At 41.0% G+C, this 13,571-nt stretch overlaps 1 protein-coding gene across 1 annotated transcript; it reads left to right on the plus strand.

The window, feature by feature from the left end:
- The first annotated feature begins 285 nt into the window (after positions 1–285).
- SCP2D1 (SCP2 sterol binding domain containing 1) lies at positions 286–12,760 on the plus strand. The gene is made up of 2 exons (XM_055345853.1): positions 286–416; positions 12,041–12,760. The coding sequence occupies exons 1-2, from the start codon at positions 370–372 to the stop codon at positions 12,555–12,557; spliced, it is 564 nt and encodes a 187-aa protein (XP_055201828.1). The 5' UTR covers positions 286–369; the 3' UTR covers positions 12,558–12,760.
- Positions 12,761–13,571: the final 811 nt, after the last annotated feature.

The following is a 13,571-nucleotide window of genomic DNA, read 5'->3' on the forward strand; positions in this document are numbered from 1 at the left end:
CGCTGGCCCTAGGAGAACGTGTTGCAGAACAATGGCAGGAAGGACCTCGGTCTGTGAAGCTCATTGAGCTGCCCAAGGAAGCAGCCCCGGAAGAGCCAGCTTCTTCCTGGTTATCTGCGGCGTTCCTAGGTTGGTAAAGCGCCGAAGGTGCAGTGTCCCGGGGCCTGAGCATGCCCAGCCGGTGGTCGGTCACTCTCGCCCTGCCTCAGGACTTTAATGGGAGATAATGACTCACTGTTCAAGCCCCGTGAGTTGTGACTGTTCTGGGTGTGCGTGGCAGGAAGGGCTCCGAATGGTCCCGGGCAGTACAAGAATGAGCCTTTTGTCGCTGACAGCGGTTGTAAAAGGGGCTCTGAACAATGCTGTGTAATGTCAGCATCAGTGGAACAGTGCTTCACTTCTCTCAGAAACTCTCTGTAAGTTTTGTTTGTTCAAGATCACTGTCACTAATCTGTGGGCAGGCATAACCTAATATGTCTCACCTAAGTTTAAAAAGAGTTACCACTTGGGCACGCCCGTGATATATTAAAAGATAAATATGACTATTTTATTTTGGGTCTTTGCACGTCTTTACCCTTTGTTTAGCTTCCTCTTAAACTAGGAATGCCCTTAAAGCCAATGAAGTGATGATGTCTTTTGATAGAGGGGAGGGTGTGATCTCTGTTCTTTTTTTTTTTTCTTTTGTATTTTATTTTTATTTATTTATGATAGTCAGAGAGAGAGAGAGAGAGGCAGAGACACAGGCAGAGGGAGAAGCAGGCCCCATGCACCGGGAGCCCGACGTGGGATTTGATCCCGGGTCTCCAGGATCGCGCCATGGGCCAAAGGCAAGCGCCAAACCGCTGCGCCACCCAGGGATCCCTGATCTCTGTTCTTTATGTTTAAGAATTTTAAATACTTTTAAGACTTCCTGGAACTTTAAGAATATATTTATAGATGAGTTTGGTGGCATTCGCTTGATTTTTATTTTTCCAGAAAGGCTTCCAGGACTTGACACTCTCCTTCTGTGGGTGTGATAGATTATAATCGCATTATTGATTTTTACCCTTTCGTGTTTCTACACCTGTCTTAGCCTGGGCTACTATGACAAAAATACCATCCCAGATGGCTTATACATAACAGGAATTTATCTTTCACTGTACTGGAGGCCAGAGGTCCCAAGGTCAGGATGCCAGTATGGTGCCAGCTCTGGTAAGAGCCCTCTTCTGGGTTGCAGACGGCCAGCTTCTCATCTTAGCCTCATATGGTGGAGAGCAGAGAGGGGAAGCAAGCTGTCTTATGATTGTAATTATAAGGGCACCAATCCCATTTATGAGGGCTCCACCCTTGACCTCCTCTAATCCTCATTAGCATCCACAGGCACCATTTCTTAATACTATCACATCATGGGGGTGAAGTTTCACCATATGAATTTTGAGGGTACACAAACATTGAATCCATGACAATACCCTCTACCATGTAGCATGTGCCCTCCCACTGTGACTCTGGGTTTGCCCATGTGTTGTTCTTTGGCCAATAGGTGCAAGCAGAGGCTGGAACAATAGTCACATAGTTGAGATTATTCCTGCTCTGCTTCCTCTTTGACAATGTGTGTACGTTAGCCGGCTGGAGAATGAGTGTCACATGGCATAAGCACATCAGTTGATAGACAAACTTCCAGGTGTGAATGAGCCCAGAGAAGACGGAAGAATCACTCAGTTGAACCCATCCCAAACTCATGAGCTAAATAAATGCTTACTGCTTTAAGCCAGGGAGTTTGGGGGTGGTTTGTTACACAGCATTATTGCAGCAATAGATAACTAGGAACATCCACCAGGAACAATTCGGATGGGCTGTACGAAAGAGCTAAATATGTTGGTTTTACAGACAGTCATACCTTATAGAATTTAAATTGGAAGTTGCCCAGTAATTGCCCATTTGGGCATATTTTTGTCCTAGTCAAAGATAAATATAACAGTACCATTTGAAGTATGTATGTTGTCTTTAGGCCTTGAGCTTTGTCCAAGAATGGAGTGTCTTCACATGGGCCAGACCTTACCAATGGGAGCTGGGCTCTATTCCACATGTATGGTAGCCTCGAATGAGTTATTGGGGATTTTTTAATGAGTCTGGTGTAATTCAGCAATTAAATTCAAGAGCAGCAGCTACTAGATACCCATGTAACTTCCATATGGTGGTTAGGACAATAGTGAGGTTGTGTTCCCAGGATGCTGATGTGAAATCATACGTGATCATTTAAATTTAAATTCCTTGTAGGGGCAGCTGGGTGTCTCAGTTAGTTGCTTAAGCATTTGACTGTTGATTTTGGCTCAGGTCATGATCTCAGAGTGGTGAGATCAAACCTCGAGTGGGGCTCTGCACAATCAGATGGAGTCTGCTTGAGATTCTCTCTCTCTCCTTCTGCCCTTCCTCTTATAAAGGTATAAATAAAATCTTTTAAAAAATTTAAATTCTTTGTAGCTAAATAAAGTCAATTCAGTTCTTCAGTCATACTGGCCATAATCATCAGCTCCACAGCCACAGATGGCTGGCTATTGGCTACCGGTTTGGACAGCACACACAACATTTTCATTATCTCCAAAAATTTGATTGGGCAGTGCTGGGCTCCGTGCTTGTGTCCACATTTATTTACAGCTTCTTTTCTGTCTAAACCTTCTGCTGACTACTTGGTTCTGACAGCCCCTCAATCTGTACCATTTGGGAAAAATGAATTATTGTTTTCTGGATTATTGAATAAAACTCAAGCTAACCTGTTTTGACATTTACAACATTCACTGTTCTCTTCATTCACAGGTCACAAAGCTAACTGACAGAAGGAGTATTCGTGCTGCCAGAGATGGGAGGCTCAGGGAGGAGTGAGGGCAATTGAGAGAATTCCCCCAGTTTGAGTTGTGAAATCCCCAACAAAACCTGAGGGGGAAGGAGAATAAAATGAAACATGAAGACAGACTATTGGGCAAAATCGTGCCCCACTGGTCAGGCTCTTCTGAACCTGCCCTATCCACACCCACCTAGCTGAGCTAGTGTTTGCTATGAGACAGAGCTCACAGCTTGTCTCTATCCTCTTTTCCTCAAGGAGGGATTTCTCCCCCAAAGCAACTTCTCAGATCACTCCTGGCCTCTCTTTACCCCTTTACTCACATGCATCAGATGACTTTTTAAAATTGTTGTGATTTTATTCTTTATCTTGAAACTATCTCAATTACAGAGAAAATTTGCAAGCCCCCTGATTTCCTGAATAATTTTTTTAAAGATTTTTATTTTAATTCTGGTATAGTTATCATGTAGTGTTATATTAGTTTCAGGTTTGTAATATAGTGATTCAACAATTCTATACATCACCTGGTGCTCATCATATAAGTGTACTCTTAACCTTCACTTATTTCATCTCTATCTCCCTCCACATCCCCAGCAGTAATCATTTGTTTTCTACAATTAAGAGTCTATTTCGTAGTTTGTCTCTCTCTGTCATTTTTTTCTTTTGCTCATTTGTTTTGTTTTTTAAATTCCATGTATGGATGAAACCATATGGTATTGTCTTTCTCTGACTGACTTCACTTAACATTATATTCTCTAGCTCCATCCATGTTGCAAATGGCAAGATTTCATTTTTTAAGGGCAAATAATATTCCACTGTATATGTATAGCATGATGTCTTTATCCGCCATGGACACTTGAGCTGCTTCCATAATTTAGTAATTGTAAAGAATGTTGCTATAAACATAGGGGTGTATGTATCCCTTTGAATTAGCATTTTTGTATTTTTTGAGCATATTCCCAGTAGAGTGATTACTAGATCATAGGGTAGTTTTATTTTTAACTTTTTGAGGAACCTCCATATTGTTTCCTACAGCAGCTCTACTAGTTTGCATTTTTGTATTTTTTGAGCATATTCCCAGTAGAGTGATTACTAGATCATAGGGTAGTTTTATTTTTAACTTTTTGAGGAACCTCCATATTGTTTCCTACAGCAGCTCTACTAGTTTGCACTCTACTAGAAAAGGGTTCCCTTTTCTCTACATCCTTGCCAACACTTGTTTCTTGTGTTTTTGACTTTAGCCATTTTGACTGGTGTGATGTGGAATCTCACTGTGGTTTTGATTTGCATTTCTTTGATGATGAGTGACATCTTTTCATGTGTCTGTTGGTCATCTGGATATTGTCTTTGGAAAAATGTCTGTTCATGTCTTCTGCCTATTTTTAAATTGGACTTTTCATTTTGAGGTGTTGAGTTGTATCAGCGCTTTATATATTTTAGACACTAACCCTTTATCAGATATGTCATTTGAAGATATACTCTCCCATTGAGTAGGCTTCCTTTTAGTCTTAATTGTTTCCTTCACTGTGCAGAAGGTTTTTATTTTGATGCAGTCCCAATAGTTTATTTTTGCTTTTGTTTCCCTTGCCTTAGGAGACATATCTAGAAAAATGTTACTACAGCCAATGTTAGAAAAACTACTGCCTGTGCTCTCTTCAAGGATTTTTGTGGTTTCAGGTCTCACATTTAGCTCTTTAATCCATTTTGAGTTTATCTTTGTGTTTGGTGTAAGAAAGTGGTCCAGTTTCATTCTTTTGCATGTTGCTGTCCAGTTTTCCCAACACCATTTATTGAAGACACTGTCTTTTTCCCATTCAATATTCTTTCCTGTTTGTTGAAGATTAGTTGACCATAGAATTGTGGGTTTACTTACGGATTTTCTATTCTTTTTCATTGATTTATATGTCTATTTTTGTGCCAGTACCGCACTGTTTTGGTTACTACATCTTTGTAGTATAACTTGAAGTCTGGAATTGTGAAGCCTCTAGCTTTGCTTTTCTTGTTTAAGATTGCTTTGGCTATTTGAGGTCTTTTGTGGTTCCATATAAATTTTAGGATTATTTGTTTCAGTTCTCTGAAAAGTGCTATTGGTATTTTGATAGGGATTGCATTAAATGTGTAGTTGCTTTGGGGTGTCTGGATGGCTCAGCCAGTTAAGCATCTGTCTTCAGCTCAGGTCCTGATCTCAGCGTTCTGGTATTGAACCCCTTGTCGAGTTCTCTGCTCAGCAGGGAGTCTGCTTCTTCCTCTTGCACTTCCTCTGTGTTTTATCTCCCTCTCTCAAATAAATAAATAAAAATCTTTTTAAAAATATGTAGTTACTTTGGGTAGTATAGATATTTTAATAATGCTTATTCTTCAATTCATGGGCATGAAATATCTTTCCATTTCTTTACGTTGTCTTCAATTTCTTTCATTGCTGTTTTATAGTATTAAAAGTATGGGTCTTTTATCTCTTTAATTTTATCCCTAGGTATTTTATTGTTTTTGGTGCAGTTGTAAGTGGGATTGTTTTCTTAATTCTCTTTCTGCTGCTTCAGTATTAATGTATAGAAGTGCAACAGATTTCTGTACATTGATTTTGTATACTGCAATTACTGAATTTGTTTATCTGTTGCAGCAGTTTTTTTTTGCTGAAATCTCTAATGTTTTCTCTGTATAGTATCATCTCATCTACAAATAATGAAAATTTTACTTTTTACTTACCAATTTGGATGCTTTTTAATTTTTTTGTTGCTTTTGTCTGACTGCTGTGTCTAGGACTTCCAGTACTATGTTGAACAGAAGTGGTGAGAGTGGATATTATCTTGTTTCTGACCTTAAACAAAGGGGGAAAGCTTTCAGTTTTTTTCCCATTGTGTAGATGTTCCCAGTGAGTTTTTCAAGTAAAGCCTTTATTATGTTGAAGTATGTTCCTTCTTAACCTACTTTGTTGAGGGTTTTTTTCATGATGTTTGTGATGACTTTTTGGGTGGTCAATCTGGGAAGTATAAGCTGAACTCCTTCATGTCCAGAACTTTCCCTTAATGGGCCCCTCACTACCAGCCTCATAGGCAGAGGCCCCCCAGGATGGGGGCTGATAGGTAGTTGGATAACTCTGCCTTGTATTGTGGGATGTAGTTGGCAAGTTCACTGGGGCCTCATATTAAGTACTTTCATTCAACTATGCTTCCTTTAGTTATCACTTAAGTTTTATTTTTTTTAATCTCTACACCCAACATGAGACTCAAACTCACAACCCCAAGATTATGAGTCCAGTGGTCTTCCAACTGAGCCAGCTAGGTGCCCCTCCCCCTCAGTTATTACTTAAAGGGAGAATTTTGGTTTCCATCTGCCATTCCTTGTCTTGGTTCTCAATTTTGTTATAATTCAGAGGGGGAAGAGAAATGCTTTATTGGATTTCCCACTGACCCCGTAGTCTTAGTAAAATGTTTTCTGGTTCTTTCCATGCTTGATTTGGGCTAAATCTGTGCACATGTCCCCCATTTAGCATGTGTCTGACCCCCAAAACCTGACATATATCTAGCTAGTTGTTTGTGCAGATTTTACTGCACAGGGGGTGGGGCTCGATAGAGGCTGATGTGGTTTAAACTGAGGTGTGAAGGAAAGACAGAATTTTGATGGAAATAGAGGGCAGATTGCACAAACCTAGAGGCAGGAAGTACAAGGAATGTTCAGGAGGGAAGTGTAAAACCATTTGGTCTCCAGAGCTCCTATAAGTACATGATGAAAGAAAAGTGTGGAGAGATAGACAGGGATCATCAACTGGTGGTATTTCTCATCATCTCAAAGTCATCAGTATCTTTGCTCATTTTCCTTTGCTTGCTCTTTGTTGGACAGGAGCAAGGATCCTCTATGCCTCTTTGAGGCCCACCTTCCCTTTCCCACTACTTCCTGCAGGATCTTTTTTCCTTTTGTATCTCATCTTCTGAGAAGAGCTAACCTTGAAAAGCATTTATCTGTGCCACTTTCTACGGATTATCTCACTTCATCCTTACAGCAAAAGCCTTGGCACTTGTATGCTGTTGTCCTCACTTTGTGGTGGAGAGACAGAAATACCACATGGATGGGCAGCTTGCCCAGGGTCCTACTGCTGGGATCAAAACCCAGGCTGGAGGGAAGTTCCTAGCTACACTATAGCTTCCTCCCATTTCCCTTGCATTTTCCTGCTCCTTTTCTACTTCCCTTCTGCATATTAGTGTGTTCATGCCTCCCTTCTCCTAAGAAACACTTCTTTCCGTTGTCCTGTCTCCTTACTTTCCTTCCTGATCCTCTCCCACCCTTTCCAGTGGAACCTTTTGAAGGGTCTGCTTAGGGCCAATGCTTTGCTGCCATCGCTGACACTTTGCTTCTGAAAGATGCAGCACACATTAATGGCATTTGTCTGGATTCCCACTTTGGCAGTTATTCTGAAGCTCAGACTCTTTTGACCATTCCTCTTCCTTCCATTCCATCTTAGAGTCTGTCTTGGGATTGCAATTGAGGTGTTGGCCAAGGGCCAGTCATCTGAAGGTTTGAGTAGGTCTGGAGGATCTGCTTACAAGACGTCTCACTCATGTGGCCATAGGCAGGAGGCCTGAGGCCCTCAACTCATAAACCTGTCTGTAGAGCTGCTGGGGTGTCCTCACAACATGGCAGTGGTCTCACCTAGAGTGAGCAATTCCAGAGAGAGCAGATAGGAAGTTGTAATGTGTTTTGACTGTGTGAACATATTGTAAAACCACTACATGTCTCTTTCTTGGGCAGTTTCAATAGTTTGCATTGTATATTTATGTGTATGTTTTTCTCTCCTAAGCTAAACTGCTTTCTAGGCATACTTATTTTTCTTTGTGTGTTCTTTTTTATGTGGTAAAAAATAAATGACATAAAATTTACCATTTTAACCATTTTTAAATGTGCAGTTAAGGGCCATTAAGTATGTTCGCATTGTTCTGCAACCATCACCACCGTCCAGTCTTCAGCACTTTTTTTATATTCTTGGGTGCCTGGGTGGCTCCATCGGTTAAGTGTCTAGCTGTTGGTTTCAGCTCCGGTTGTGATCTCATGGGTCGTGGGATTGAGCCTTGCACTGGGCTCTGCACTCAGTGGGGAGTCTGCTTAAAGATTTTCTCCCTCTGCCCCTTCCACCTGCCTGCACACTTCCTTTCTCTCTAAAATAAATAATTGAATCTTTTTTTAAAAAAGAACTTTTTATCTTCCTACACTGAAACTATGTGCCCATTAAACAGGAATTCTCTATTTCTTTCCTCCTTTTAGCCCCTGGCAACCATTATTCTTTTTTTCTGTTTCTGTGGATTTGACTATTTTAGGTACTTAATATAAGTGGAATCATACACTATTTGTCCTTTTGTGTCTAGCTGATTTCACTTAGCATAGTGTCTTCTATATTGTAGCATGTAGGGGGATCCCTGGGTAGCGCAGCGGTTTGGCGCCTGCCTTTGGCCCAGGGCGCGATCCTGGAGACCCGGGATCGAGTCCTGCGTTGGGCTCCCGGTGCCTGGAGCCTGCTTCTCCCTCTGCCTGTGTCTCTGCCTCTCTCTCTCTCTCTCTCTCTCTCGCTCTCTCTGCGACTATCATAAATAAAAAAATTTTTTTAAAAATAAATATATTGTAGCATGTATAGGAATTTCATTCCTTTCTAAGACTGAATAATATTCCATTGTGGGTTTACCACATTTTAAAAAACATATAAGTGTTTTTATTATTTTTAAAAATTTAATTCCAGTATAGTTAACATACAGTGTTATATTAGTTTCAGGTGTACAATATAGTAATTCAACAAGTCTATATATCACCCAGTACTCACAATGACAAGTACACTCCTTAGTCCCCATCACCTATTTCCCCCATCTCTCCACCTACCTCCTCTCTGGTAACCATCAACTTTTTTTTTTTCTATAGTTAAGAGTCTATTTCTTGATTTATCTCTCTCTTTTTTCCTTTGCTTCTTTTATACCACATTTTCTTTATCTGTTAATATGTTGATAGACACTTGAGTTGTTTCCATCTCTTGGGTGTTGTGAAGAATGATGCTATGAACATGGATGTCCCAATATCTGTACAAGTGCTTGCTTTCACTTATTTTGGGTATGTACCCAGGAGTGTTACTGCTGGATCATATAGTAATCCTATGGCTAATTTTTTGAGGAGTTGCTATACTGTTTCCCACAATAATGTACCATTCTCCACTCCCGCCAGCAGTACACAAGGGTTTGGCTCTCTCCACATCCTCCTCAGCACCTGTTTTCCATCTGTGTGTATTGTTAACAATGCCAGCCCAGGGCTTTCCGTGATCGATGCTCAGCAAATATGTTGAGGGGATGGATATGATGGCAAACTTGAGGATCCTTGATACTCACATTGTCCAAATTCTTGTAGAACTTTTGGTGAAATTTAGTGAGGAAAAGATCTCAGGAATTCTGGAACATTTCCTCAGAACACCTGACACCTAGAAAAGTGTTATCCTGATGATAATGCTGACGGTGAATTGTGGGAAGCCCTTCCTGCCTGTAGTGAGCTGCCTCTCCTCATCCTTACAATGATGGCTAATTGTTGCCAGATAAAGATGTGGATCCAAGGTTGTGGATTCTTCCATGCATACAAAAAGCCACAAATCTGGATCTTAAAATGTGAATGTGTACGTCAGTAGCTGTAGCAGATTGCATTATCAGTCCCAGTTTTTCTTGTCTCCCTGCCTCTTGCCCTGTCATGGCCTCTTCAGGGGTAGAGTGTGCTTCCCCAACCTTTGACTTTGCACCTAGCTCTGAGAGTTGCTTTTGCTGCTGGTTCATGGACAACAGTGGCATTGAGTCAGGGCCAAGTCTGGGCCTTTCTAACTTGCTGCTCTTGTACTTCTGCCATTACCACAGGAGGGACATGCCTGGCTGGCCCATTGGTTGCAGACAGAAGGTGGGAGATATGTGTCTAGTAGAGCAGCCTAGCCAGTCTCAGCCCAGGGCAGCACACCACAGCCACCCAAAAGACATTTGAGAAATAACCATTTAATGTTATATGCTGCTAAAATTTTGAGGTGGTTTATTTTGACACATAATATAGCAAGAGTTAATGGATATAAGAACTAATTAAAGCTTAAAGTTATGTATCATAGTGCAGTAATAGCAACTGATAGATATAGGAACTAATAAAAGAAAAAAGATGCAGTATTTCAGGTTTGGCTTGTGCCCTCTGCTTTAGACAGAGCTCATACCAGTAGCAATGTGGATCTGCCCATGCCTCTTTTTTTTTTCTTTTTTGCATCTTTTTGTTTTTAAAGCCAGACTTATTGAGGTATAATTTACACATTTAAATGCACCCCTTTTAGTACATAGTTCTGGATTTTGACAAATGTATACAATTGTGTAACTACCACCATTCTCCATCATTCCATCATTCTCCCCTACCCCCACAAAAAAAAATTATTCCCTTTGTAGACAAACTCACTTTTTACCCCCAATCCACTGGTCATTTTTTTTTTTCAGTTTTGACATTTTTAGAAGGTCATATGAGTAGAATCATACAGTATGTCATCCTTTGAATCTGGCTTACCACAATGCATCTGAAGTTCATTTGTGTTGTGGAGTGATTCAGGAGATTATTCCTTTGGGTTGCCAAATAATGTTCCATTCTATAATTATGCCAATTAGGTTATCTAATCTTCAGTTGATGAACAGAAGATAAGGACCTAAGAAAAGATTTGGATTTTCTCCTGTGTTTTTGCTTTAATGGACAATGCTTCTGGGAATACTTATTATATATTCTTCTATTTCTCTTGCATAAATACCCAAGAGGAGAACCTATGAGTCGTGTGCTGAGTGTATGTTTGACTTTTACCACCCTACTAAGCAGTCTTCCACAGCAGTGGCAGCATTTTGCACTCCCACCAATCCTGCCACGGGAGCTCCAGTTGCTCCACAGCCTTGCTAACACTTGCCATTGTCAGTCATTCCAGTATTAGTGAGTTTGATGGGTGGGAAGTGTTGTCTCATTGTGTTTAAATTTGCATGTCCTTGGAGAATCATGATGTTGAGCACCTTTCCATGTGTATGTTGGCCATTCATACTGGACTTCCTTTAATGGTAGAAATACTTATAAAAGATCGAATCGCATAAAAAGGACACGTGGACTTAGAACTGTGTTCCCATTCGACATGCTGAGGCAGGAGTGGCAACCTAGTTGGGGAGCTGTCTGAATAATTCAGAAGGAACAACCCTGCCCTGAGGAAAAGCAGATATGGGTAGTTGGTGATGATGGGGCTCAGTTTATTTTTGGTGACTCACAGCAATTTTATCAAGGATTTCTCACCTCTTCATTTAAAATTCTTCATGCAGATGTCTATACCAGGTGGCCTCAGGGTAAAGTCTTGGTATTGGGAGCCACTGGGTTTTGTTTAACTGCTCCATGTTGATCATACCAGCTTATCCATCAGGTACCAAAGGAAATATACCATACCAGATCTTTTTTTTTTTTTTTAAACCTGACTACACTGCTTACTAGTTGTGTGACTTTGGGTAAGTCACTTCATTTCTCCTTGCCTCGGTTTCCCCATCTGTAAAATGGGAATAAAAAGAGTACCTACTTCAGCAGGTTATAATAAAGGTTAAAAGTGTTAACACATGTACAATGCCTTCAACAGTACCTCGGCTCAGAATAAGGGCCATGTTATTATATACAATTATCATGTGAGGCTAGCAGCATCTTCTGTTGATCTTAGGGATATTCCTTTCCCCCTACTCTCTCACTGTGTCTCTGAAGCTTTCTGATGCAAGTCCTGGTGCTGATTCTTTTTCCAGTAAGCATTTTTTTCCAAAAGCATTTCCTGTTCCACCAGCAGCCAGGTAATGCCAAATCTAGCATCAGGATTTGTGCCTTAAGGATTATCCACTTTTAAAGGAATCAGAATAGCTGCTCTGAGTTAGGATTATTACTGGGATAGATCTGCATTGGAAAGACAGAGTTCATATCACCAAAGAACCTCCTGGAGCCATTTTCTCTTATTCCCAACATGGGGTCCAGAACTTTCTGGGCTTATGAGACCAACAGCCCTGATTGGTTTGGGGTGGTGGTGGTGCGGATCTGCCTCACAATTACCTGAGACCTCATCCCATGTCACATTTTAGTATCTGTTTGGCCAATAAGACTGCAGCACACACACCAGCCTCATTCCCTACTTGGGCCTTACCTTTGATGTCACAATCTGACTTGTGGATATTAATCTGGCTACAGCTGCTCACAAACCAGACGGCAAGGTCAAGAGGACCAGCACAGTAAGATGTGGAAGAGAATTGACCATCAACACAAGATCAAAGCAGGGGATGGACCTCAGGCAGGCCAGTTCAAGGAACTGGGTGCAGCTCGGGAACCTGCTGTGCGACACCCTCTAGACCTGTCAGAATTCCAGAGCTTCCCTGTGTTTGAGGACATTAGCCATCACATCAAAGAGGTGGGGGCCCAACTGGTAAAGAAAGTCAATGCCATCTTTCAGCTAGACATCACCAAAGATGGGAAGATCATTCTGCAGTGGACCATTGATCTGAAGAATGGTTCTGGAGACATGTATCCAGGATCTGCCAGGCTCCCAGCAGACACTGTCTTCACAATCCCAGAACCTGTCTTTATGGAGTTGGTTTTGGGCAAGATGAACCCTCAGAAGGCTTTCCTTGCCGGCAAGTTCAAAGTGAGTGGCAAAGTTCTGCTTGGCCAGAAGCTGGAGAGGATTTTCAAAGACTGGGCTAAATTTTAAGCATGTAAAATACCAAGGAAATGATCAGAACTTCTCTCCGATTATAATGTTGAGTGGAAATCATGCTTAAGCTGAAGATTAAAACAAAAAATACCCAATATTTTTACTCAAATTCTTCCTGTTCAAGTTTGATTAGTTTTCCTGCTGATGTGTTAATTTTCAATAAGGGTTCTAGAGCAGTAAAGAGTGTTGGAGTGTATCACCTAAAATCTTTGTCTTTTTCTTTTTTTTTAGATTCATGTATACTATAACATGCTAGTTTGAAAGCCACACATAGAGAAATGGGTGGTTTTGACATTCGGATTTAAATGCTTTCATGATTGAGTTCCTAAGGATTTTTTTTTTTTTTTTTTTTTTTTTTTTTTTTTGTGCTTTGGGAAAGAAGTGCCAACCATTATCGTGTTGGTTTGCATTCCATTTGGTAACTTGGTTCTTTGAAGAGATTTTACATTTGCAGAGCTCTAAGAGGGTGGGCTCCACAGCTATGTGGGTGGAACAAGGCATAGAAGGGATGAGTTCTTTGTGTATCATGACTTTGGATGGATTTAATTCCAAAAGAATCCAAAGGCTTAGAAGATGTTCTAGGCTACTGGATCTTAAACTAGAGCATGCATCACAACACCTGTAAGGATAGTGAAAGCTCAGGTTGCTGGGCTCCACCTCAGGGTTTCAATGCTAAAGGTCTGGGCTGGGGAGAACGTGCATTTCTAACAAGTTCCCAGGTGATGCTGATGGGATCACCCCTGCCGAGCCCCTGCCCTAGTTCATGTTGCAGCTTTCAGTATTGGTCAAAAGTATTCTGTTCTAGACAAATGAGATGTGACCATTATTTAAATGATATGTTGCTATCATTTAAAGGATCTCCTGGAATCTCATCCTTGCATGGGCCCTTTCTGAAGCATCAAGAGCTTGTGCTTTGAGCGTGTTACAACACAATAGGTCATCCTGGGAGATACTCCCTTCTGGGTGCCCTGTTCATACATTAGGAGGACTTAAATGAAGCCAGCTGCAGCC

Source organism: Nyctereutes procyonoides, unplaced genomic scaffold (genome assembly GCF_905146905.1).
Source record: "Nyctereutes procyonoides isolate TBG_1078 unplaced genomic scaffold, NYPRO_anot_genome, whole genome shotgun sequence".
Lineage (NCBI taxonomy): Eukaryota > Metazoa > Chordata > Mammalia > Carnivora > Canidae > Nyctereutes > Nyctereutes procyonoides.